Source organism: Archocentrus centrarchus, chromosome 8, assembly GCF_007364275.1.
Source record: "Archocentrus centrarchus isolate MPI-CPG fArcCen1 chromosome 8, fArcCen1, whole genome shotgun sequence".
Classification (NCBI taxonomy): domain Eukaryota; kingdom Metazoa; phylum Chordata; class Actinopteri; order Cichliformes; family Cichlidae; genus Archocentrus; species Archocentrus centrarchus.
In genome coordinates, this window is record NC_044353.1 from 27,518,590 (window position 1) to 27,545,896 (window position 27,307).

Genomic DNA, 27,307 nt, shown 5'->3' on the forward strand with positions numbered 1-27,307 from the left:
GTTCACTTTCCAACATCTGTCAACACCCCCACCCCTTCATGTTCTCCTTCCTTCTCTGTATCGGGCATTTTTGGCCACGTAGATGCTTTGTAGGCTGGCGCGCTGACTCATGTATCCCAGCGTTCCCCTGTGGCAGAGGAAGCACAAAAGGCACATCCACCATCCTGAGTCAGCCAGTCACTTATTTTTGTGCTATAAATCTAAAAAAAAGTTCTCTGAGCAATCACATACTCTATGTATTAGGTGGGTTACTAATATTTTTATCATCACTTTTATTATCATGATCACCACGAATGAATCATTTTGCTCATAAATTATTAATAAATTGGCCATGAATTCATTCTTTCTCTTTCTCTCTTGCTTGCTTGTAAAAAGCAGCAGATTCTCACATTTGACAAGTTGGAATTAGCATTTTTTTTTTTTTTTTGCTTGATAAATAAGTTAAATCATTTAATAATTTATTATCAATAATGTAGAAGACTGTGAGCGTGCTAAACGATGGGCTATGATTTAGGTCGCTAATTAAGAATGGATTGTTACTATAAACAGCTGAAACACTAGGTCAGCCGAATGATTTGCTGACTAACAATGCAGTAAAAGAATGACAAGCTATAATACTGAAAGCCAAATGTTCACTGGTTTTGCTGGTTTTCTAAGATTTCCCGTTATAATATACCACAGCTTTGTATTTCACACTGCTGCTCGCAGATGTTTTATTATTTTCCCACATCTGTCAACTAAACAGATGTCCGACCTAGTAATCGTAACCTAATTAATTATGAATCATTAGCTGTGGCCTGTTTTTAAAGCACTGAGACGTCTGCACAGATTAAAGATTAGTGACTCATATCGATAATTACAGACTTGTTCTACATTGATAGCTTCATGTAGCTGATAATAGCTTAAGTGAGTGAGTGGGGTGGGTGGGTGGGTGAAGGTGAGTATAGAGTTAATATTTACTTATATAGTATTTTGGTTCTCAGTAAGCTCATGTGGGCTGACCTCATGGGGAGTGCATGCTTTATGCTTTAAAAGGAGGAACATGTGGTCACGTAGTCCTCTGGTTTGCAGATTTAAGTCATGCACTGTTGTTGTTTTTGTCGTTGTTGTTGTTGTTATTGTTGTAAAAGTCAGGGAGGGTTAGACCACCCTGGACACCTCAGCTGTGGGTTGATAAGATATCTGACCTTCGAACATTTCGTCTCACGCTCCACCTGCTATCGTCTCTGAGGTTTGCACCACAAAGCCCACAACAGGTGTGACCTCTCTGATCTCCATCCGCTGTCTCCCACCCCGACCCTGAGCTTATCCATTAGTAACTCATTTACAACCACAAATCACAGATAATGGCTTACAGGTTGCGTTCTTGCACTTCCCCTCCCTGCACACACACGCACACTCGTGCCACCTATTGTTGTAAAACTGTACAGTTACATGTGGCTCATCACCCTTTTGCACTCTCCTCCGTGTCCCAGTGCCCGCTGGGCTTTTTCCCCACCCATCCGCTATTGGAGTCTGGCTTGTAGCTGCCCTCTAGTGTCTGCTGTCTGCTAACTACAAGCTGAACACTGTTAAAAAGCCTATAGGTTCCATGGCATGGGGATTTACTGGAGATTAAAGTTAAAATTAACCAGCTTAAAAAAGCTGCATCCCTTTTTTTCTCCACACAGGTGTTGCTTTTTTAGAATCCACTTCAGCAGATTACACTTAGTGTCAGTCTAGACAGAGAAATTGACTCCATCTCTGTGCATCTGTGGATACCACCTAGAGCCAATTATTGAACCTCAATACTTAAAACGTGTTTGTAGACTTATGTTTCATTTACTCATTCTTTTAGAGATTTCCAGATTATAAACCAGTTTGATCCAACTATAGATTGTTGAAACTATAGATTATACTGTTTTCTTAATGCACAGAAGCAAAAAAAAAAAAAAAACAAAATCCCAAGTTCTTGGGAAAATAAGAAAAAATAAACTTATTTTTCAGAAGTGTGGCTTTGATTTGTTTCTGTCCCGTTACTCATCTTTGGGACCACTTTTGGGAAGCTGGTAAGCACTGCTGTGCATCATGTGTATATTTGTGGTAAAATCTGAATCATTTTATAGTTTATAGTGTGATGACACCGATAATTCTCCTTTTTCGCTTTGCCTGCCACATGTTGAGTGTCTCACTGGAGTTTCTCTCACCGCAAGGCGACGGGATTTTCCTCAAGGGTTTCCAGACATCAGATTGTTGTGATAGTAAAGTCCTTTATCTTAGTATTGGCTTTGTTGTGTCAGTCACTGTGGCCATCAAACCCTGTCTGTCCTTTTTTAACCCTTCTTGTGCCTTTTCTCAATTCTTGCAGCCTGTGTTTAGAGAAGACACCCGACAGTTGTGTCTGCAGCGCGGTTTCTTTGTGACACACCAACTGAGAGCTCAGTCAGCAGTCTGAATCTCTTCACTGTTCTCTTTCCTGTGCTGTTCCTGCCTTTCTCCTCATCGCAGCTCTGTGTTTTAGCGTACAGATGCAGCAGAGAAGAGGCAGACTTTTGTTTTGTCTTGCAAGAAAGCTGCTGTGGAAAAAAAAAAAAAAAAAGGCAGGGAGGTCACTGTGTGTGAACAGGTTAGTTATATTCTGACTGTGAGAGGGATTAAAACATATCACCAGCCTAATTTTTTGGCTACACCAGCAGTCCATTTTCACTTCCCACAGATGTGTTTGTCATCGAAGAACAACGAGACATCGCTCCTCTGAGATCTGCAGAACATGTCAGGCTTTGATTACCTGATTTCAGGAGTTTTTGTTCTGCCAGGTTATGATATAATAAGGCAAAAAAAAAAAAAAAAAAACCTCAAGCATGATTGTCTTCAGGTTGCAGTCTGTTTATTGAGCAGTCAAATCATTACAAGTCAGATAAAGAAGGCATGCTGTTGCGATTTAAACTGAGCCCTTATGCAGGTGATGTCTGCCTGCTCGGGCATGTTTCGCTCAACTAGTAGACTGTGTGGGTCACTGGTGGGAGGCGTGCTTTTGTTACAGCTCCTCGTGTGTAGCTGTGTGTCACATCAGATAAACTGTAACTAAATGCCTGTATTTTCATTTTGTCTTTTGCCAGCCTCTGTGTGTTTTTTTTTTTTCTTCCTTTTCTCACTTATCCTCCTGTTATTGTAAATGCCTTCATGGTTCATGAAAGGGTGACAGAGAGAAACAGAGAGAAACAGAGAGCGTGAGACAGAGAAACCTTGTGTTTCCAAATTAGGCACTGCTCCCTCCTCGCAAAAACTAACTGCTATTGTGAAAATTGTCATATAAAATCCCACCTCGGTACCGCCACTTTGAAATGGACGCGCTTCTGTATTTGCAGATTTTAAGTCCTCGTCTGGCTTTGCATGGTGATGATCCCACAGCTGCTTAACACATTGGTATCCATCTATTTTTTTTTTTTGGTTTTTGTTTTCCTCTCACATCGCTCCCTCCTGGTGATGAATTGGACCTCCCCCTGGTGATCCAGCAGGGCGGTTCCGGCTGGTGGTGCATTGAACCCGGAGCTCTGGTCTGAACCGCAGGGAGAAGACAACCCCCCCCCCCCCCCCCCCCCCCCCCCCCCCCCCCATGCAGCCACAGCCTTCTGACTTTAAGTGGGACCATAATTACATAGCCTAGTGTATTTATACTCAGCAGTGACTCAATGGGACATGTGGCATGTGCTTGTGTATATGCATGTGCACGGGAGAAGCAGCCTTTGTGTTCACATGTAATTGGATTGTGTGTGTGTGTGTGTGTGTAAGTGAAAGTACACTGACTCAATAAACTAACTGGGGATGAAGTGAAGAGTGGAAACACCTAAACTTAGTTCATTTTTGCAGGAAAGCTCATTTAAAGTGCCACCGTGTGACTCTTGGAAGTAGTCAGTTCAGTTTTATTTATACAGCGCCAAATCACAACAGTTTCCTCAAGGCGCTTTATGTTAATTATTGTGATGACGGTATGAATCAAAAGCAAGCATGCATATTAGTGAATTGCATTATGGGAGATGTAGGATCAAGGGTCCAGAATCTTAAAGTTAGCTGCCATCATTCAGTGACTAAAACCATAGAGTGTGTATAGAAAGATGGATGTAGTGGAATGGGAGGACCAGTGCCGGCATCTTGAAGCGATCACAGTTGGATGAGAGGGTAGCTATATTGATTAGCAAAGTGCATCACACACATAACTGTTAAAGAATGCTACGTATAAAATAAACCACTAGAATTTCATTCACCAAATCTGATTTACAGACTTTATGGAGTGGCACAAAAAGTCACTCCATTTATCAGACGATTGTCATGTTCTGTCACTCAACATTGCATGGCTTTAAATCTTAATAAAATTTAAACTGGTGAGTTATTTTTAAAAAGCTGTATAGCTGTTATGCAGGGGGAAGTTAGCTTCACTGTACCAGGCTGTAAACACATTGTCTTTTGGAGGCTAAATGCAACTTTAACCTTTCCAGATTTGCTTCATTTTTTAGCCTTTGCTGGATGTACGTTGCGCACTGCAGAATAGCTTAACTTCCTTGTGCCGCGTATTCCCCGTGCACATGTATACATCATTGCATGTTTGAACAAGATTAACAAAAATTGGGACCCACACATAGAAAAGACAGCTTCACATTAAAAGTCAGGATATTGTTTAGTCTTCAGAGTGCAATATTAAATCCATAGACAGCACAGAAACACTTCATTTGTACTTTCTGTTTCTTGTGTTTTGTATTTTTTTGTATTTTCATTGAACAATATACTAGTATTCACTCTTCTGGGGCGTGTTTCTGTCTCTTTAAAAAAAATTGAAAGCAACAAGCTCATTAGTTTGATCACCTCCTCACTGAGTATAAACTATTAAAGCCTGCAGTATGTGTTCTTGTTGGCAAAGTGCAGCATATCCAGAGGGTACAGTGTTTTTGCGGATGGCGGCCCTCTCCAGTCGAGTCGATACTTGCCCTGCTGTGCGGCAGGTGAAACCTGTCTAACCTCATTGGTAACGGATGTTCGGTGTGTTGACGCGACGACAAGCGGAGGGGAACGTTGCCTGTCTGCGGCAACATGGTCACCTGCCTGAAACTCTCGCACGTACCCTGGATGCCTGTGTGTTTGGTGAGAACTCACCCCTAGACTGATTTAGAGGCGAGGTGTGGAGGTGTCACTGTGTTGTGTGGGTGTATCCTCTGGAAAGGAGTGTGTCTGGATGTGAGAGGGGGAGTATAGGCGTTACAAAGAGGTCATGTTGACATTCAGTAGCGACTGTTTTATTTTCAGAGCTTTAACAACCTCTGCAGCGCTTGTTGCTCGCCTTCTCTTTCTTTGGCAGCTTTTTTTCGATGTTCTTTCATTATCATTCTCCCTCCTCTGTATTTTCCCCTTCTAACTAAAAGAAAAAGGGAGTAGAAGAGTAAGCATAGCAGCCACAAATGTTTTTTTTTCTCTTTGTGCTGGAAATTGGCCTCTTTCTCTTTTCTCTCTGTTTGTCTCCCCTTTGAGTGGAGGGGAGGCGGTGGAGGCAGGGCTAGCTTTTGTGGAGTTTAGCGGCGGGACCGCAGCCCTGTCACTGTTTGTGTCGCTCACACACATATGCAGCACACGTGCAGCCGCCGGGCGCTCCCTCCTTGTGCAGCACGGGAAGGATCTAATGAGGATTTAACCTACCAGCAGCAACGCTACAGGAGATATCTTCATCTGGACTATTAGCAGCTGACCCGCCCTCAGTTTTTCCCAAAGTACAGCCTCAAGAGTTCCACTTCACAGTGAACAGGTGTATGTTTACTGATGACAGTCAGACCGGTTCATGGTGAAGGAGTGAGTAACTATGGATGCAGACTGAGTAACAAAAACAAGGACAAAAGAGAAAGCAAAATAGAAGAAAGGCAACAGATCGAGGGATGAAGTAGCTGATGTTCACTGTGATAAAGTAAGCATTCAGAATTAAGATGAGAGGGAGATGAAGTTTGTCTGGCAGTAGAGGTGCAGAGGGAGGGTGAAAGAGGAGAGAAAGAGAAGAGAGGGGGCAGTGGGAGGGAGGAGAGACAGAAGATCCAGCCCTCTGGGACAGCGGTGTGTGTTTTTGGGGGTGGACAGAGTGGCTTTGTATGCAGAACATCACTGGACACCGACAGGAGGGCTGCTGTCAGTTGGTCTGTGTGTGTGTGTGTCTGTAGTGAAACCAGACCTACCTCTGATCCCTGCATCGCACACACACCCCTCTATCTGCTGCCTTCTTCTTCTTCTTCCTCTGGTTTGAACCCCCCTGATGCTCTGTATGAGAGTCTTGGAGAGCTGACTGATGGAGGTCAGGAGCTTCAGGATGTGTTGTTTAATTTATGGGATTAAACTTTCCTGAGGCTCAGCAGTGACAGCAATGGACTGGAGCCAGGAGGCAAGAAGTTAAATGACTGGAGAATCTGAAGGAACTTAAACCAGCCATTCTGTCTTAGCTTGATTGTATTTCTGCGTCTGGACACTGTCCAGGACTTTGTGTTAGTGCCTGAGTGTGTGCGGCCCATGTTGGTGGCGAGCGATGCGGATCTGAACAAACTCAGTGCTCCGATGCCGGCTGCTATGCTCCCGTGCCCTGTACCGACCGGGTCTGACTGGAGCTTCCAGAACCCGGTGGGGGTGGACTGCAGCTCCCCTGAACCTCGCTGCATTTGGCTAGCGGTTCTGCGTGGAGCAACGGCCTCAGAGCCACCCACTTCGCCACTTGCCATGCCCATTGGGCACAGCCAGAGCTCTCATCAGCCCAGGGTAAGGAGAGGTCACCGTTCTTCACCCATCTAACGTTCAGATGTGGTGACTGAGGCTAAAAGCATCAGTCGCTGGCTGTTATTAAATGACATGTTGTGTCCAAATTAAATGTTTTAGCTGGATAGTCTGATAACAATTGCCATTGATTTATTCATTGCCATCACTTTTTTAATAAGATATATCAGCTACAACTGTCAGGTGCTTGCTTGTATAATTGCCGATTAATTTTCTGTTGTCAAATCAATTGGTTAGATCATGTATTGATATTGATGTGTATTGCTAAGATCTGCTAAATCTTCTACCAGTTTACACTCAAAAAAAATGCAGATGTTTTGTTTGGTGCCCGTGGTGACTATTGTGGTTTTCCAGAATTAACAGGGCAAACAATGATATCAGCAGAATACTCTCCAAAAACCGCTGTGAGCAATTTGTCAGTCATGCATGTCAGCAATGTTTCTCTGTAACTGTACTCATTGTTTGGAGCCTGTTAACCCCTCGGCTGTTGGCAGATTCTTTAACCTTTGTAGAGAAATAGTTGTTGCCTTCGGGTTTTTTTTTTTTCTTTTTTTGTAGGCGCTCTCTGTTTAGACTCCTTTGACTGGATCAGTATAATTAAGAAAGTGTAGCTGTTACCTACAGTTAAGGTGGCTTTTAGCTGCGGTTGGCCCCCAAAGACTTAGAGAACATTTCTCATGCACCAGACTGTCGAATTTGTTGTGGACTTGTTATTTCTGTGTTAAAGAAAAACCAGTTTTAGCAACTGAAAATATGGATACATTCAACTGTGGGACTTCTCTGTGCAACTTTTTTTTATTTTTTTTCCCCCATCTTACTTGTGTTTTCTGTCTATTGGCACATTGACCCTTTTATTCCTCAGAGGGTTTTCTAATTAGTGGCTAAGCACAGTTTAAGGAGGCTTCTAAGTGCCACTTTTATCAAGGTGTCAGCTGTGCATCCCCACCCCCCTAAATGCCCTCAGAATTCAGGGCATTACTTCCTCATGTGATCTCAGTGAGCAACTGTGAGCATTTATGTGGAATATTGCATCCCTTTTCCCAGATTTTTTTTTTTTTTTATGGTCCTCACATCCCCCTTCCCCCCCTGACTCACTGACACAGTTTGGAAATGCCATGATGAGGAATGTGAGTGTGGGGGTAGGAGAAGAAGAGGCTGTACGGACACAGCTGGGACAAACAGACACTGTACGCTGTTTATGTTTTCAGAATGTGTGGCACATTGAGGTGTGTGTGTGTGTGTGTGTGTGTGTGTGTGTGTGTGTGTGTGGTGTGTGTGTGTGTGTGTGTGTGTGTGTGTGTGTGTGTGTGTGGGGAAGAGGAACAGGAGTTCCACCTAGGTGTCACCATCTATTATGCTGTTGAAATATGCAGTTTCACTATCTCTACGACCCATCGTATGTCTGGCATCTTTATCGGCTTTATTATCATTAAGATTTATTCCCTTGTGAGGGATCACAGGATTGGGACATTCCAACCTTCTTTTATTTATTTTTGTATTTTTCAATGTGGCATTTTTTTTCTTTACCTTCAGCTGCCGTCACTACCACAATACCCTCACAAGCTGTAAAGATGAAAATCTGTCAAAAGGGTTCTCAGATGTCTGAATGTGATAAAGTATAGTGTTTTTGTGCCACTTTCCCTTCTTAAAAAAGTTAAAAAGACAGCAAGGATTAAAAAAAAAAAAAAAAAAAGCCCCTGGTCAGATTTAAACCCACGTCATACACTAACTGCCATGTGCTGCTGCCCACTGAGCTATCAAGTCATGCTGTAAAAGTTATTCTAAACCTGCTCCTCCTGGAAATGATTCTAGGTCTAGGGCTGAATTAAAATAGCTTAAATGACCGTCATTGCTGCCAGTGATACAGGTTTCAGTTGGACAAATAGGCATGTTTTGCTATTCAAGTTTTTTTTTTTTCTCAATCCTGTTTAACAGACATTGCGTCATCACCTGTTGGCCTGGTTGAACTGACAGTTGGGTTGGACTGGTTTATCAGCACACATTCTGTATTCTCACACTCACAAGCAGTTTATGATTTATGGCCCATAGAACCTATTGTTATGTAAATTACAGAGAGGTGGCACAGTATTTGAATCCACCAGGTTCTAAAAGGTATACTGTGTTAAGACACTGCAGTCGGCTTTTCACATGCACGTCGTGCATCTCTCTCATGAGATCTTGGGATGCTTTTAGAAGTGCAGAGGTGGGGGAGCGCTCCGTGTGTGTGGCCGGTGAGTCCAGGAATTATCAGGATGAGATGGTTTGGCTTTTCGCCGTCCCTCTCCCATTCCCTCTTGGCAGCTCGGCTCCAGGCTGCGGACGCAGACAGCTATGACCGTCGGGATTAAAGGCTCGTCAGCAATTGTAACAGCCGCAAAGCTCCACTTTTCAAACAGGTTGCAGCTCTCAGCTGTTTAAAAGAGCATTATTGTTCTGTCCTGCTGGGGTTTTAGCAGGAGCCGGGCTCCCTGACAGTCACTGCATTCCTCTGTACTGCTTTACCTCTGGATGGAGTGAGGACAGGAGTGTGTGTCTGTGGGTTCATGTGCTATCCCACACGTACGCTGTTCCTGACGATTATGTCGTCAGCTTTACAATATTGTCATATCCTAGAAAAGCCTCTTACAAATCAAAAATCCTTTATTACAGGATTTTAGGGAAGATTATCACTGCTACTGTTTATTTTTAGCATTTTTATTCTCTAATAAAGCTGATGGGGCTCTAAAATTTTGGCGCTGCAATTTAAACGTCCAACATTTCCTCTGCATTTTGATAGATATGGCATACTATGTTCTCCTTGAGTTGCTCTTTTCTTGTCTTATCAGTCCTGCATCTTAATTATATGCTTCTTAATTGAAATCAGGAGGAAAATGTCCTCAGGCCAGAGCTTGCTGCTGTGTACTGTCAAAGCACACCACTTTACCCAATGAACACTCAAAGCAGGAAGCTGTGGTGTGACATTACAAGCTTCTCCGCATATTCAGTTTGTTTCCAGTGAAGCATTTTTTGTGTATTTTAGTGACATCATCTTAAGGTGATAATAGGATCCTTCAGAGCTCTGTGTTACGTTGATTTGTTACTGCAATTGGCCTCAGGAGGTAATATTTCTTTAGGCAAAAACAATGTTAAACAGTTTAAATTTCTACTTGGAGGGCCAGGAAATACCAAACGTCTTCTTTTCTCAGCTAAACAGGAGCGAGGTTTCCCTCGTCTGTGTCTCCAGCCTGCGTAGGAAGTCAAGATTAGACTGAAAAACCACAGAAACAATTTTCCAAGTGCCTTGTTGGTTAAACTGAGTGTCCTGTCCTGGAGAGGCCTGTCAGCAAGTTTGAAGTTTTCTTTCTTCTTCTTTTTTTTTTTTTTTGGTTGTGGTGGCAGAAGAACCTGGTTGAATCACATTGAGAGGACACGAGAGAGGTTTGTCTTGCTTTAGGGGGAAAAGGTTGACTCTAGATGGAATGGCCGATCAGAAACACACAGCCCACACGGTCCAGAGCTGCAGAGTGGGAAACAGTCCTCCTGGCTCAGAGACCCAGGCAGACCCTGTGTGTTTTGGGTAATCACAGGGTTCAGTATTCTCAGTGCCGGGAGGGGCCATGTGGTCGAAACCGGCGTGCTGGAGCCTGTCCCTCGCTGGGGCCCGATACTCCTCCTCCTCTTAGTCTTTTTCTCTCCTCATCCTTCTCCTCTCATTCACTCTATCTGTGCTCCCTCCCCTCCTCTGCCAGTTGCTGTGTGTGTGTGTGTGTGTGTGTGTTTCAACTTGTCCAAAACCAAACCGCTCCCTCTGAGGAATTCAGCGTGTCTCTTCCTCCTTTCACCCCATTGCTCTTTCATTTCCTCTTTTTTTTTCCTCTCTTGGCCCTTTCTTTTTCTTTATCATTTTAATTTGACACTCCAAGCACTCCTCTGCCTTCCTCACGCACCTCTTTATGCTGTTCTCATGCCGCATAATAGGCCTCGCTGCATGCCTCTCTTAGAAAATAGAAGGGTTACTTTACATTGTTTAGACTGCCAGACTAAAGCTCCGGCTTTTAGTGTCTATGGATGTCACAGTCTGGAAAACATGCACATCATATATTCCAGAATGATTCTGATTCTTTGGAAAATAGCCAAGATTAACCAAAAGTCCATTTTTACTTTGCTAAGAGAGTTTTCTCCAACATACGTCAGCATCCATACGTTCAAACTTATTTTTGGTTTCTCGATGGAATGTGAAATTAGAGGAAAAGAACATGTGTGGTAAAAGTCAGCAGAGCCAGGTTTCCACTGCATGAATAGAAGTGGAGAGAGAGGAAGAAGAGGTGGAAGGGAGGAGAGGTTAAAGAAAGAGAATGGAAGGAAGAAGAAAGAGGGGTGAAGAATGGACGTGCCTGCGCGGCTCTGAGCGGTTATATTTGTCGGGTTATCCCGCCCCACAATGCTGTCCCACTTCCTGCATCTACTCTGGCCACTTCCTGTTGTTGTGTGGCCATGCAGAGGCTTGCCAGAACAAGCATGTGTGTGTTACTGTGTTTGTATGTAAGCATGTCAGTGTGCTGTGTATCGCATGTGTTTATGATGTTTAATCTAGACATGCTGACCTCTGACCCACTAACATGGAAACATACACAATCACAGGATCAGAAGAAGCACAAAAAGCTTTAGGATTTTGACTTTAAGGGCACATTCGCACTTATTTTGTGCACCTAATGTGGTTTGACTAATGTGAACCCTAGAGTATTCACTCTGTGTTTGGCTACATTATACAGGTGAGAAAAATACATCCATCCATCCATCCATTTTCTTCCGCTTATCCGGGGCCGGGTCGCGGGGGCAGAAGCCTAAGCAGAGAAGCCCAAGCTTCCCTCTCCCCAGCCACCTCCTCCAGCTCATCCGGAGGGACCCCAAGGCGTTCCCAGGCCAGCCGAGATACATAATCTCTCCAGCGTGTCCTGGGTCTACCACGGGGCCTCTTCCCGGTGGGACATGCCCGGAACACCTCACCCAGGAGGCGGCCAGGAGGCATCCTAATCAGATGCCCGAGCCACCTCAACTGGCTCCTTTCGATGTGGAGGAGCAGCGGCTCTACTCTGAGCCCCTCCCGGATGGCCGCACTCCTCACCTTATCTCTAAGGGAGAGGCCAGCCACCCTTCGAAGGAAACTCATTTCTGCCGCTTGTATTCGCGATCTTATTCTTTCGGTCACTACCCAAAGCTCGTGACCATAGGTGAGGGTAGGAACGTAGATCGACCGGTAAATCGAGAGCTTCGCTTTTACGCTAAGCTCCCTCTTCACCACGACGGACCGGTGCAGCGTCCGCATTACTGCAGAAGCAGCCCCGATCCGCCTGTCGATCTCCCGTTCCCTTCGCCCATCACTCGTGAACAAGACCCCGAGATACTTAAACTCCTCCACTTGAGGCAAGAACTCGTTCCTGAGCCGGAGATGGCACTCCACCCTTTTCCGGCTGAGGACCATGGCCTCAGACTTAGAGGTGCTGATTCTCATGCCAGCCGCTTCACACTCGGCTGCGAACCGTTCCACTGCGAGCTGGAGGCCCCCCCCTGATGAAGCCAACAGAACCGCATCATCTGCAAAAAGCAGAGATGAGACTCTGAGGCCACCAAGGAAGAAGCCTTCCGCCACCTGGCTACGCCTAGAAATTCTGTCCATAAAAATTATGAACAGAATCGGTGACAAAGGGCAGCCCTGACGGAGCCCAACACCCACAGGAAACAAATCCGACTTATTACCGGCTATACGGACCAAGCTCTCACTGTGGTTGTACAAGGACTGAATGGCCCGCAACAATGGGCCAGACACCCCGTACTCCCGCAGAACCTCCCAAGAACACCCCGAGGAACACGGTCGAATGCCTTCTCCAAGTCCACAAAGCACATGTAGACTGGTTTGGCAAACTCCCACGCACACTCGAATATCCTTGAGAGGATAAAGAGCTGGTCCAGCGTTCCACGACCAGGACGAAAACCGCATTGTTCCTCCTGAATCCGAGGTTCGACTAACGGACGCACCCTCCTTTCCAGCACCCTGGCATAGACCTTACCGGGGAGGCTGAGGAGTGTGATCCCCCGAAAGTTGGAGCACACCCTCCGGTCTCCCTTCTTAAAGATGGGGACCACCACCCCGGTCTGCCAATCCAATGGCACTGCCCCAGATCTCCACGCGATGTTGCAGAGGCGTGTCAACCAAGACAGCCCTACAACATCCAGAGCCTTCAGGAACTCAGGGCGAATCTCGTCCACCCCAGGGGCTCTGCCACCAAGGAGTTGTTTAACTACCTCAGTGACCTCACCCCCAGTGATGGTCAAGTCATCCCCCTCATCCCCAGACTCTGCTTCCACTACAGAAGGCGTGTCAGTGGGATTCAGAAGGTCCTCGAAGTATTCCTTCCACCGTCCGACTATAGCCTCAGTTGAAGTCAGCAGCACCCCCCCCGCACTATAAACAGTGTGAGTGAAGCACTGCTTTCCCCTCCTGAGTCGCCTGACGGTTTGCCAGAATCGCTTCGATGCCGTCCGAAAGTCTTTTTCCATAGCCTCACCAAACTCCTCCCACACCCGAGTTTTTGCTTTGGCCACTACCCCGAGCTGCATTCCGCTTGGCCTGTCGATACCTGTCAGCTGCCTCCGGAGTCCCACAGGCTAACCAAGCCCGATAGGACTCTTTCTTCAGCTTGATGGCTCCCTTCACCTCCGGTGACCACCATCTGGTTCGGGGGTTACCACCACGACAGGCACCAACCACCTTGCAGCCACAGCTCTGAGCAGCAGCCTCAACAATGGAGGTGCGGAACATGGTCCATTCGGACTCAATGTCCTCAGCCTCCCTCGGAATGCTGTCGAAGTTCTGCCGGAGGTGGGAGTTGAAGATCTCCCGGACTGGGGCTTCTGCCAGGCGTTCCCAGCGCACCCTCACAATACGTTTAGGTGTGCCAGGTCTGTCCAGCATCTTCCCCCGCCACCTGATCCAACTCACCACCAGGTGGTGATCAGTTGACAACTCAGCTCCTCTCTTCACCCGAGTGTCCAGAACATACGGCCGCAGATCTGATGATACGATTACAAAATCGATCATCGACCTGCGACCTAGGGTGTCCTGGTGCCATGTGCACTTATGGACATCCTTGTGTTCGAACACGGTGTTTGTTATGGACAAACTGTGGTTTGCACAGAAGTCCAATAACAAAACACCATTCGGGTTCAGATCGGGCAGGCCGTTCCTCCCAATCACGCCCCTCCAGGTCTCACTGTCATTGCCCACGTGAGCGTTGAAGTCTCCCAGCAAGACTATGGAGTCACCAGATGGAGCACTCTCCAGCACCCCACCCAGCAACTCCAAAAAGGGTGGGTACCCTGAACTGTCATTCGGCGCATAAGCGCAAACAACAGTCAGGACCCGTTCCCCAGCCCGAAGGCGCAGGGAAACTACCCTCTCGTCCACCGGTGAAAACTCCGACGTACAGGCAGCAAGCCGGGGGGATACAAGAATACCCACCCCAGCTCGCCGCCTCTCACCGAGGGCAACTCCAGACTGGAACAGAGTCCAGCCCTTCTCCAGGAGACTGGTTCCAGAGCCCAGGCCATGCGTTGAGGTGAGCCCAACTATGTCTAGCTGGTATCTCTCAACCTCACGCACTAGCTCAGGCTCCTTCCCCACCAGAGAGGTGACATTCCATGTCCCAACAGCCAGTTTCGATAGCCGGGGATCGGTCCGCCAGGGCCTCCGCCCTCGGCCACCGCCCGACACACATTGCACCCGACCCCTACGACACCTCCTGCGGGTGGTGGGCCTGCAGGAGGGCGGGCCCATGTAACCTCTTCGGGCTGCGCCCGGCCAAGCACCACGGGCTAATGCCTGGCCACCAGACGCTCTCCCTCGAGCTCCCTCCCCAGGCCTGGCTCCAGGGTGGGGGCCCCCGGTAACCCTATCCCGGGCAGGGTAAACTGTTCCCTTGTTTTTTCACTCATAAGGGTCTTAGAGACTAAGCCACCTTATTGTATTTTCAGGGGTGCAATGTTGTTTTTATTCATGTCACTTGAGTTAATAAGGAAACAGTAAAACCTTAAAATATTAGAAGGAAATTAATATTATCCCAATTTCTGTATGAAAGACTGAATGAAGCTAGCATTTAAAAACTGTATCAACTTGTTTTGCAACCTTTACCACTGCCATTTTATTACTCACTGGAGTGAGATTAGATAACATTTCATAATCTAATCTAATATAGTCTCTGCCTGAGCTCGTGGTGGATATAACCAAAACAGTACGTAGGCGTAAAGATGTGTACGACATGATTTAAGATCCCTGAGCAGCTCTTGGCTTGTTTGTAGCAGCGTGAGACCTCATCTTTAATTAATGAAACAAATCAATTAAACTTTTAATGCATGTTTAAAGTTGCTTACAGTTTCTGACTAGCAGTCCAAAGCTTACAAAACCTACTTTGTTGCTTGAGTTGTCACAGAAATTATCTTTTTTTTTTTTTGCCTCTTTACCAAAGAGAAATACTGTCCAGGTGTTTAGATTTTGTCTTTCTGGAGCTGTTTAAAAATGTTCAGCTGCCATTCTTTGCTGTGTATTGCATTGTGATGCTGTGGTATCCATCAGTAGCATGCTGAGATCAGATGGCTTTCTCTTTCTTTCTTTTGAGTATAACTTTGCCATTATCTGAGTGCATTCTTCAAATTAAGTTATTTTATCATCAGTATGCAGAAAATTGCAGCTTTAAACAAAATCCAAGCACGGCACAGTGACTGAAAGACTGGGCTGACTTGGTAGGACCGCTCATTATAGTGTTTTAATTTAAGTTTGGGTGCGTGTGAGAGTGTAGTGAGTTCAGTTTACTAAGAAAAGTTTTGCAGTGACTCGATGTATGCAGCAGACTCGAGATCTGGGCTGATATGTAGATTCCCTCCCTCGTCCTTTTCCTCCTTCCCACTCCTGGCTGTTTGGGCAGGTGATTGTGTTTGACTGACAGATGTGGGTCGCTGGGGCAGCAGGCAGGTGATAGTTCTCACGTGTGTCTGTCAGCTAAGCTCACCGGACTTATTTACTTGGCAGCAGGAATGAGATATTTAGAGAGCTGTGTTGAAATCTGCCTGTATTCTGCACTCTGAGTCCCTCTGGACCTTCTCTCCCTAGCATTAAGACCAAAGTCGCTGTTGTCTAAACTGTGGCCTCTTCCTAATCGTCGCCCCCCCCTCAGGTGTGTTTATTGACTGTTGTTGTGAGGCTGGGTGGCACGCAGGGCTAGTGTACAGGACTTCATAAGGAAGCTGCTAATAAAAAAATCCAGCAGTGGCGGGCTTAGCAGTGGCAGTGTTTCTGTAGTGTTGGTGCAAATAATGGGGAAGAACTGATATTAAACAGTTCATTTCTCTATTTTCCACTGTTTTAATTTCACAAGGCTGTGCAGTCACAGGCTGTACACATTCCCACACAGGTCATGCGTTTTTATATTATCTGTAAAGGTGGCGCTCTTAACTGAAAAACAGCCCTTATTCACGTTCGTCTTATTTTGTTACCCGTAAATGTTGTTAGAAGCCTATATTCCATGGTCTTATATGGTCTTCTTTTCATCTTTCTCAGAGTTTCTGGGAAAATGGCTTTTACTGCTGTGGATATTTAACTGAATCTCTCCCTCTCTGTGTTTACAGGCTAAGGGGCGCAGGGATGGTCTCTCCTCAGCCGGTGACAACCCTCGGCCGCCGATGGCGACCCGGCCGGGAAGGGAGGGGGTCGGCGTGGGCTGGAAGGGTCCTCGGACGCTGGTTCTCCATAAGAACTCCCAGGGTTTTGGTTTCACACTGCGCCACTTCATCGTTTACCCTCCAGAGTCCTCCCTGCACACCAGCCTCAAGGTGAGACCCATAGATGTCTGCAGACTTTCCAAGATGTTAAAAAATGTTGAATCATGTTTAAAATTACCATTTGTACGTTAGTGCTTAGCATCACAAAGTCCTTTGTGTTTGTTTTTATAGTACACATGGTCTCCATTTCATCCTAGCTGGCATTTAAGAGGGAGTATTGAAGGGCTTAACGTTAACTCACCGAACTCAGGAGAGAGCCAATTTGAGCTCGGAGACAAAGCCAATCATACTACGACTGCGGGTCAGCGAGGTTGAGCTGAGCAAAATGAGCACAAAGACAAAGGGAGAAAACAAGCCTGGCTGATTAGAGACAGCAGACGGCGAGGAAACCAAGCTGTTAAAGGAAGAGAGGCGCAAGATTTGGAGACAAAACAAAGACAGCCGCTTAGACTTTCACATTTTGAAAATTATTTTTAAAAAAAAACAAACAAACAAATTCCATTTTACTCCTGTTTGTTTCACATGCCTGTTTTTGTCTCTGATGAATTCAAGCTTGTGCTGGTGTTGTGAAATGAGCCTGAGTGGTTATTTAGCTCTTTGAGGTGTGGGGGCAAACGTCTCCAGATGTGAAGCTGAGGGATGTGGAGGCCAGGGTGGGGTGAGCCAGCTGAAACAAGGCCTCTATTATTTTTATACCACCCCACCATCCTGCAGCTGCAGATAGGAACACAGATTGAATGAGATCCGTTGTCTTATCCTGGTACCACTCGCTGGCAGCCAGGCCGTACCATGCTGGCCCTGGACAATAGGCCCACTACTGGCCTTTGGCCTTGGTTCTGTCCTTGTCTCCTCTGCCTCAGAAGGGACGAGGATCACATGTTGTTTTTGGGCAATCGGACTCACAGAGCCCGCTGTTCTTTTCTGAAGAGGCTTCGTGGAAGCCTCCCAAATTAACCTCATCGAGCCCAATTAGTAGAGGTTTACAGGGTCTGTGACTCTCGTTTCAGGGCGTCTGCAGGTCCTGAAAGTCTTCAGGGTTGTGGTTCTAACAGAATCCTTCACTATCATCATAACTTTATTGCAACACTGGCAATAGCCATACATATAAGCAGAAATTCTCACCCTAGTATCTTTTATTATTAGTGTTAGTATTATTAGTATTGAAAATAAAGTGTAAATCTCAGGCTGTGGTCTTTAGCTACTAGCTGTGTGTTAGCACATTCTGTTCTCGGGTGAGTAATGATCTGTGCAGTCTTTGCACATTGCTGCAACATTTTGTTCCCTCTTGAGCAATAAATTCCAAGTAATGTACATATTTGTCACCTTTGAACTAAGAACTTAGATCGTTTTCTAAGAATTCCTGTAACACAAGTAACTACATGGTGATTTGATCAGTAACTGGGATCCTAGTGCTGAATTTAGGACCCATAACGTGTTACATTACTGCGTTACAGATAAATTAAATGTGGCAATACAGTGATGCATTCCTTTGTGTTTTTATATCACTACAAAATAGGATGTACCCTGTGAACAACAGAGCGCGTATGGATGCATGCGTATCTGCAGAAATAAATGGATGAGCAGTTTTCCAGATGTATAGACTGCCCAGCAGAGACTCTTGTGCCCACCGTCTCCTTCCGGATGTGGTGGAATTGGGACTGGCTGGATGCTAAGTGTCCCCAGTTCTATTCTGGGGGTCGGCAGCTATCCTTTCTCTGCCTCTAAACCCTCCACCATTGTCTGCAGAGCCCCGGAATGAGCCCACTCAGCGCACCATAAAGCCAGGCAGCAGTCAGCCCACTGTGCCCCAACCGCAAACTGTCCACTCAGCTTAGTGTGTGTGTGTGTGTGTGCGTTTGTGTGTGTGTGTGTGTGTGTTTGTGTAGGTGATCAAGGAAGCTGCAGCTGTCAAATCTCACCAGCACGTTTCTCACTGTCCACACCTTTATTTGCTTCACTGCGCATATGATGTCATGAGTACCTGCAGATTGTCTAACCTGATAGTCAGTTTCTGTGCTGGAGGTACAACATTAAACACTCATAAAAACAAACAGGTCAGTGTCAGGAGGCTTGGCATAAGGTGTCAGTGAAGTCATCAGCATGTGGGGGAAAAGTTGTAAACAGTCGATTTCATTTGAGTCATTCTTCCAGTTTGTGTTGGGAAAACGTTCACGTGGAGACCTGTGGCCAAAGCTCGAACCAGTTTCAGCTGTACAATGCTGAAATGTCAGTGTTTAAACCATAAGGGCTTCTACTGTGAAACCCCGGGGACAGCACCATGTATGAGGCATTTCTCTTACATGAAGTAAACCCTGAATCAGCACTTGGTAGCATTCCTGTCTGTGATAGGCTTCGTTTTTTCCCTCAGTTTTGTCTAAATGTTAAAAATTCAGTTAGAAGCTCTTATTATTGGTTGCAAAATTTCCCGTGTGGTACAGCCAGTTTCCTTCCTTCAAATCTTTGTATACAGGGAATTTTCCCTCAGCGTTTGAACTAGCAGCCTTTCCCACATTTGCAGTCGGCAGTCCCACATTTTTTTTTAGTGATGCTCTAGGGACTGAGCTTGCTTTGCATCACATCTCGACTTTTCTATGCACGTGGAACAGTTTAGCATTTGCTATCAGATCTCCCCCGTCTACTACTTTTTAAAACCCGGCCAAAGACCGTCCTAACAGATGTGTTTGTGACAACAAAGACAACAGTAAATGTATTTTACAGTAATAATTCTTGTAATTCTGTCTTTCTGTCTGCAGGATGAGGAGAACGGTAATGGAAAGGGTGAGCTGTCTCTATTTTTTTTTCCTTCAGTCTTTTATTAGGGCTCCAATTAAACCTTGCTATAGTGGGGTAATGATGATGTGCTCTGTTGCATCTGCTCTGCAGCCTTTATATGCCACCTACAGGACACTATTCAGTACTACATCTAATTTCCACCTTCATTTAAACCCCTGGTTATCCTTTTTTTTTTCTTTTTTTTTTTTTATCAATCATTACCAATAAGAACACTGAATTTTATTTAAATAAATGTGGAGGCACATCATTTATGTTCCCTAAAGAAAAAATCACATTAGTTTTGAGTTAGATGCTCATTATTTTTAACATAAAACATCTCAACAAGTGCTGCTTTCAGCTGCTCCCTTATACACGAGGAGTCGCCACAGCAGGTAGCTCTGCAGGATTAGGCAGATTTTTTTTTTTTTTGGCAGCATATGCCTTTCCTGCACAACCCCCAAGCAATTTTTGTCTCCTTCCGGGATTGAACCAGGGACCTTTCACTCGTGAGGTGAATGTGTGCACATTAGCCACCTTGCTCGTCTTAAAAAGAAAAAAAAAAAAATGCCTTTAAACATCTGATGGACACCGAAAGAAATTGTCAGCAGTCACTGTTAGTTGGTGCAGAGCGACAGCAGGAAAACAGATTTGTTTGAGCGTACAGATTTACTCAGTACTTCTAAAAGATTTGTGGGTGTAGTTCTTATCAAACCACCAGCCTGTGGTGGACTCTTAGGTGGCATTCATAAACTAATCATAAAGCAAATATGAGCAGAAAATATACCAGATACCAGTTTCACATCCTTGTAGCTACACATGTGAATTTACTTATATGTGTGCCTGCAAAAACTGTTTTAACATGTAAACTAGTGGATTGCTGTACTGTAATTTTATTTAGAAGTCTTTTACTGCTGTTTGACTGCTGTTTACAGTGTTTGGATTATTGCATGCCTGGCTACATGGATGCATTATTGATACATGTATCTATAAAATGTGTACACATGTACATTTTTTTTTTCTTTTTGTGATAACTGCATCGATGCATCAATACGTCTGTGCATTTCCTCTTCTTTGCTGTTTGTCGTCCAGGGTTTCAGAAAAGTCAGTTGGAGCCAATGGACACCATATTTGTGAAGAACGTGAGAGAAAAGGGGCCGGCCCATCAGGCGGGCTTGTGCACAGGTAAAGGGAACGTGTGCAGGCGTTTGAACGTCATGATTTGCATTGGAAATCTGTTGGCGAGCGTGCTGGTCATGTGATGCTGCAAATATGAGGTGTACAATGACATGAGCGTGCAGAGAGAGACTGACCCAACAATAAAAACAAGTTTTTGGGAAGAACTGGACAGGAGTTATTACACAATGAGAGCTCAGTGGATCTGAAGTTTCCCTGTTGTGCATTTCTGCTACAGCAGGGCAGCAAACCACGGCGCAGTTTAACACAGGTTGATGCATCCACAAAGTTGCACGCTACCTCGAATGTATGCAAACACACACCCTGCAAGCATTTTGTATGTGTTTTGGCTTGCATGAAGTCACCGCAAATGCGTATTGAACGCCTTCCTTGAGGCCTTGGTTCACAAAGAGCTGAGCTGCACTAAACGTACCTGTTTTTTTTTTTTTTTTATGTTGTTAGTCACATGAGTTTAAAAAAAAACTTGAAAGCCATTTTAATTTCATTGATGTACTTTTTTTTTCAAAGATAAGACATTGAACACCACATGCTTTGCTTTTTATTAAAGTTAAAAAAAAAGTGTAAAACTAAATTAGGTCTGGCTTGTATGGCTGGCTTATTCAAAATACAAGTGATTTGATTAAAGTTTTACCGTCTTGCTTTTGGTTTTGTTGAAACTGGACACCCCAAAGTCAATTATTCAAAAAGTGGTACATTAGATTTATTATTTTGATGTCTTCCTTGAGGGAAATTGTCCCTTGCCCAGTTTCGTTATCATTTCCACCTGCTTTAAAGGTCAGAGTTGACAAGCTCATTGTTCTCAAATGTATTATAATCATGTGTAATATGATTATGTGGCTGTGTTCGGCAGGGGATCGGCTGGTGAAAGTGAATGGAGAGAGTATTCTAGGAAAGACGTACTCACAGGTGATTGCTCTCATTCAGAACAGGTAAGACACCCCCGTCTGTCAGCCCCTTCAGGGCCTTTTAGGTGTTGATCAGTTTTTCTTTTTCAGTTTACTGTAGCGACAACAAACACCTAGTAGTATTAGTATTATTTTACTATTTACTACATAGTAGTATTTTTAAAAGGAGTACCCAAAAGCAATTTATTCTGCACAGTTACAAATCCAGATACCGTGTGGATCCAGGATTGAAAAAGTGGTGCTCATCCCTTTTAACTATCTTTGTTAGCACCAACAGGGTGGCTGGATTGTGACTTCTGATCTACTATCAGACTTCTAAAAGAGAGCGACAACTAGAATGTGTCCCGACTTTTTGGAGCCGGGGACACATAAAGGGGAGACAATTTTCCACTTACTTAGCTGGTCGTGTTTAGCATCATGTGACACTGTGGTCTGACTTGAGTATATGCTCACCTGCTTACCACCTGGCTACAAGCCAAGCTGGGTAGCAACAGGAATGACTTGTTTCACCCTGAGATAAGAAAATAACTTCTTGATAGAGCATTGCGGTGTGTCCAAATCATATCTAAAGGCCCAGAGCTAATGTAGGAGCGAGTACATCACTTCACATTTAGTAATATACTTGTTTACTTGGCCTGTTGGCATTTTTTTTAAATAATGCAATGCAAATTCATCAGATTTCACACAGAAATAAAATAAATAAGATACCTTGGTTTAGATTACCTGTTGGCCCTGATTGATTATCCTATACTTTTATTTTTTTAAATGTATTTATTATAGCAAGCAACAGGTTTAAATTATGGCTGTGAAGTCGTTACCTCTTATCCGTGCTGTTGTCTCTTTTTGTTGCATCTGCCCTGCAGTGAGAGTGTGTTGGAGCTCTCCATTATGCCAAAGGATGAAGATGTGCTTCAGTTGGTAAGTGTGAGTATGAGATTTTTCACACATATTTTACTACCAGCACCCCCCCCCCCCCCCCCCCCCCCCCCCCCCCCCCCCCACAAACACACACACACACAAACACACGTTACGTGCATTGTTTTAGGACGCTGCAGAAGTCTGTGTGAAGATTTACGGCATCATTGTCAAAGAATTTAGAGATTTTGTTCGAATGGCTGCAGAGTGACTCAGAGACTCTCTGCTCTGTGTTTAGATTACAACACACGTTCATTAAAAGCCGCTGGTATCTGTCAAAGTTTATGCTTGAAAAAAAAAAAAAAAAAAAGTCCCAACAACACGGTGCTCGCTCACACACCCATGTTCTGTTAAACACATTTTTATCGCTCCACAGGTTGCTCTTTCACAAGATTCAACACGCATCATCAAATGCCCCTCCCACTAACCTGGAGCAACTTGTCAACACACACAAACCAGATCACTTGATTTAATTGATCCTTCTCAAAGATGCAGAAACGCCAGTGTTGCTTCCAAATATGCCCCAAACTGCCCTCTCCTCACAAGTATCCCGTCATGCCTCAACATTATAAACCCCCTCCTCTGTTTTCGTGCTCCTCCCCTCACTGCTTCGCCTGTATTTGCTGCATTCCTAGCATGACCTCACCAGTCCCGTGCACCTCCCTCCACACTCCCACAGGGTGGAGTAAGATGAGAGGGAGGAGAGAGGGAGTTTGGAAAGATCTGAGAGAGGCAGAAACAAGGCGGTAGAGCAGATAGAAAACTCACAGAAAAAAATACCAAAGAAAAGAAAAGAAGCTAAAGCCTGGATGTTTGTGGAGGAGGAAGTTGTACAAAATGAAGTGCAGAATGTTTTAGCGGCTGAGGTTTCGTGCTCAGGGTGTCAGTGAGCTCTTCTTTCTCTATTTGTTTGTGTGGCTTAAGATTTAACACACAAGCTGTGGAAAGGCTCTGGATTCTGTTGGACGTCCTAAACTATTAGGTAAACCTTTAAGAACGTGTCAGACTGTCTCTGATTTAACTTTGCTTTATCATGTTTCTGCAAGCAAGTGTGTTTTTGCTCTCCTCAAAGTCAAAGTTGTAAGCAATGCTTTAAGTATGGCAGTGTGGCTGATTCATAAAATGATGGTAATTTAAAGGTAGTTATTTACATTTGGATTCTCCTAAAGCAGTGAAGTGTGTGTTTGTGTATATATTCTGCATTTATATACACAACATTAGTGGATCCATTCGTATTTACAGCTGGCTGCTGTGCGGTGAATGTTGTGGGTTTTTCCTCGAGGGAATTCGGGCAGTTTGGTAGCTAGTTTGTGTTTGTGCTGAGAGCTGAGGCTCTAGGGACGAACGGTGGAAGTAACTCAGAGATCCTTCCACTTTTGGGCTTGTTGTGTGTACAGCGCCGCAACGCTGTTGTTGTCAAACTTGTTTACAGGAAGAGCTCTTTTTTTTTTTTCTTCATTTAAAGTCGTCACTGCCGCACGCACACCTTTGTCATTTCAAATTACTTCCTGTCACGTGTGTTCTCACGTCTCATCCATCTTCCCTCCTTTCCCCAGGCATATTCCCAGGATGCCTACCTGACGGGTAATGAACCATACGCTGGGGGAGCCGAAAACCTTCCGCCGCCACCCCCCCTCTGTTACCCACACTCCAAGACCACGCCACTTTCTGGAGCTCCCCTCTCATCCCCCATGGGCCAGAACCAGCTGGATAACTGGAGTCGCTGGCCAGGTTCTTCCAGCCCCTCATCACCCTTGGACAACCGATCTGCTGTGGGCAGCCCCGCCAGCTGGCAGGAGGGGCGGGCAGGCGAGCCCGGTGGTGTGGGTCACAGCAGTCCAGCCCACCGCACAGAAGAGATCCAGTACGGTATGACCAGCCAGCAGCCTCAGGGCCAGATCAGGGGACGCTCTTATTCTTCTTCTTCCTCCTCTGGAGGCCTTTTGTCCAGCCCGCTACAAGTTCACTACCCCAACCACCATGGTGCCAGCTCTTCACAGGCTCAGCCACGCAAGTCCAGCTCAGCCTGGACCAGTCCATCTCAGCCCCAGGTCAGCCACAGCCGCACCGACCGCTGCCAGCAGGCCCTCTCTGAGTGGTACTACAGCCAGCTGCCTGATCGCTCAGGACGCAAGATGCAACACCGCCATCGGAGCTACTCTCAAGATCGGCTCAGTGAATCAAGGAGGCAACAACAGCGCACAGGTGGCTGGCCCCACAGCGCCTCCCAGGACACTTTGCTCTTACTACAGCAGTCAGGACCCGGACCCCAAGGGGAGCACTACTGGTCCTATGGAGACTGGGAAGGGGGCCCAAGTAAAGGCCACCCTGCATCTAACTATACTCGAACCCGTTCTGAAAATTTACTTGCCCAATATGACCGCCATGGCCGCTCGTTAGAGATGTTGGACCAAGCAGCAGCTGGACTGGTCTCGCCTCGGTTTGACAGGCCTTCGTGGCTCCAGCAGGCTCCCCAGCCTCCCCCCAGGACTGATGTTTACCACAGGCAGGGGAACCATTTTAGTGCAGCACAAGCTCCTCAAGTGTCCCGACAGTCACAGCCACACTCTAAGCAGCACCCGCAGCCCCACACCCAGGCACAGCAGGCGGCCGCTCAGAGCAGGCGGCTTCCTCCTGGGCAGAGCATGGACGACCAGCCGCTGGGCTACCGAAGCTACAGCCCGTCTTTTTACCGCAAGACGGGCCGCATCCTGCAGCAAGCTCATTCTTTCAGGGACCCTTCATACTCTGGCCCCCACTTAAACTGGAACCCAGCACCTAAAACCAGCCCGCCAGAGGGGACTCCAGCACCTCCCACTGCCTCCACCACAACTCCCCTCGCCTCCGCCACACCCAAATCACAGGACAGAGCGTACAGGCCAACAAACCACGAGAGGGAACGAGGGGCAGTAGAAGGGCAGGCGGAGTTGACGGCACAGACCCAGGAAGTGGTGATGAGGCAGAAACCCCCTACCGGGCGAAGGAATGCCCATGGGATGCGTCACCCTCATTACCCCCTGCCTTTGGATGGGCTAGAACCCTCTTTGTTTTCTCCTGATCCCAAAGACTCAGCCCCTGCCCCCAGTTCCACAGGAGATGTAGCACCACGCAAACCAAATGGCAATGTTGCCCCCCTCCCACTAGAGGATGACTCTCTGGCCTCCATACCCTTCATAGGTAAGTAGGGATCCTCCAAGCTTCCTCTTATATTCCTTCTCCTACTTCCCTAACAAAAAAAAACAGACTGACCTTCAGATTTCATCACATCTCCTCTAAAATGTAATCTACACACAGTGTTTATTGAATGTTAGTGAAAGCTTAACTGAGAGGAAATGCAAAGCAGATGAAAATATGAATTTGTGTGTTTTTTAATTTCCTTGTCTATATATTCAGACACCGGGCTCTGCTTAGACGCAGTTTCCAGTCTGTCTGTGAATGTTTGCATTGGGTAATTCTGGGTATTCCCACAGTCTTACTGTAGTATTAGTGTGATGGGAGTCACTAATCCTGTTGGCTGCCCCCTCTCTTTAAGGTCACCTCACTGTGCTGAGGAAATGAGGTGGAGGTCTGGACTTCCTGAATCTGGGTTTTTGTTTTGAGAGATCGTTTGCAATTACACATTGGTGGAGTTTAATTTTTGCAGTGTTTAGGCTTGCCGGGAGCTCAGCAACTATTAAAAGTGCCCTGTATGTTTTTAATAGTAATAATGATAACGTCATAGCTCTGTCCATGCAGGCTATGCAGTCTTTTCTGTTTGTTTTCTACAGTTATAGTTTACATATGTTGCCATCAGTGGGAGTTGACTGTGATCATGACCAAGCTTGTTTCTTGCTCTGAAAAGCCCTGTAGGCTTCAGATTAGTTTCTGCCACTTGGCATGGACATTAGTCAAAGTCAAACCACAGGCAAATGAAGTTAGCCGGTGAGACGAGTCATGCCTTCATTGCCCACTCGCAGCTGGAGGAAAACTTGCCCTAATGCTGAATAGATTCAAATCAGCTGACTGGGAAGCTCTGAGCCATCTCGGAATGACTGAAGATATTTGAGCCAAGCTGTGCTCTGCCCCAGAGAGTCATTTATAGAGAGAAAATACAGGCGATCAGGAAACAGGGAAGGCATCTCTGGGCTTCTCTGTCGGTCTGTCGGAGCATATTCTTGCCTCGTACTTTCACCTGAATTAAACGAAACCAAACAGCTAGAGTGACAGGCCAGGGCATGTTTAATATCCATAAACTGAAACTAGGCTAGATAAGAAGTAGTCTTTCTTTCTTTCTTTCTTTCTTTCTTTCTTTCTTCTCACTGACGCAGATGCTGATATAATCTGGGGCTGTTTAGGGACATGCAATTTCATAGGCTGTTGTTTTTCTTCTTGTCTTCAAAGCAAGGGTGTCCGTGAGATAGCAAGCTCAAAGGCACGCCGTGCCAGTGTAAATTTGGTGAAGTGTTTCATATTGTCTCTGTTTTAGGAGCTCATACAAAACGAAGCAGCAAATTATATTGATGCTGCAGTATTTTACTCTGCGCCCACTTAGAGTCTTTCTAAGCTGTAAATTACCAGGAGGTTTTTGTCGTGGTCCTTGTGGGGAACAGTGGGGGCCCATACACACAGCTCCCGCCTTCAATGCAGCTATTGTTCTGCTCTACTAGATGAAGGGTTTTATGTGGGGGTTCGGTCTATGGCTGTCTTTACTAGCCGGACCTTGGACATGATGGACTTTCTGTACTGGCCTGTGTCCTGCTTGCAGGAGGCTTCCCATGCCCTCTGTGTTTTCTTACAGGCAGTGGCTTTTTTGTATTTCTGACTTTCTCATTTTACTTGTTCTGAACCTTTTTTTTTTTACATTGAATATCAGAAAGCTGGCTTCTTCTCTCTAAGGGAAGAAGAGCTAAAGGAGCTTGTGATGATGTTTTTAGTAATCCAAAGAGTTTTGATGGAAT

General features: G+C 45.6%; 1 protein-coding gene across 7 annotated transcripts in view; it reads left to right on the forward strand.

Annotated features, from left to right (window-relative positions):
* Positions 1–27,307, forward strand: part of arhgap23a (Rho GTPase activating protein 23a) — a 66,290-nt gene that overhangs the window by 24,728 nt on the left and 14,255 nt on the right. For 5 of the 7 annotated variants that reach the window (XM_030735068.1, XM_030735067.1, XM_030735069.1 and 2 more), the window contains exons 2-7: positions 16,432–16,635; positions 19,338–19,362; positions 20,446–20,538; positions 21,401–21,479; positions 22,319–22,379; positions 23,927–25,547. In XM_030735068.1, coding sequence (XP_030590928.1) covers positions 16,432–16,635; positions 19,338–19,362; positions 20,446–20,538; positions 21,401–21,479; positions 22,319–22,379; positions 23,927–25,547 — 2,083 coding nt within the window. Of the gene's footprint in view, positions 1–16,431; positions 16,636–19,337; positions 19,363–20,445; positions 20,539–21,400; positions 21,480–22,318; positions 22,380–23,106; positions 23,353–23,926; positions 25,548–27,307 lie in introns of those variants that run through there. The other 2 variants (XM_030735066.1, XM_030735071.1) reach the window with 2 other exon arrangements.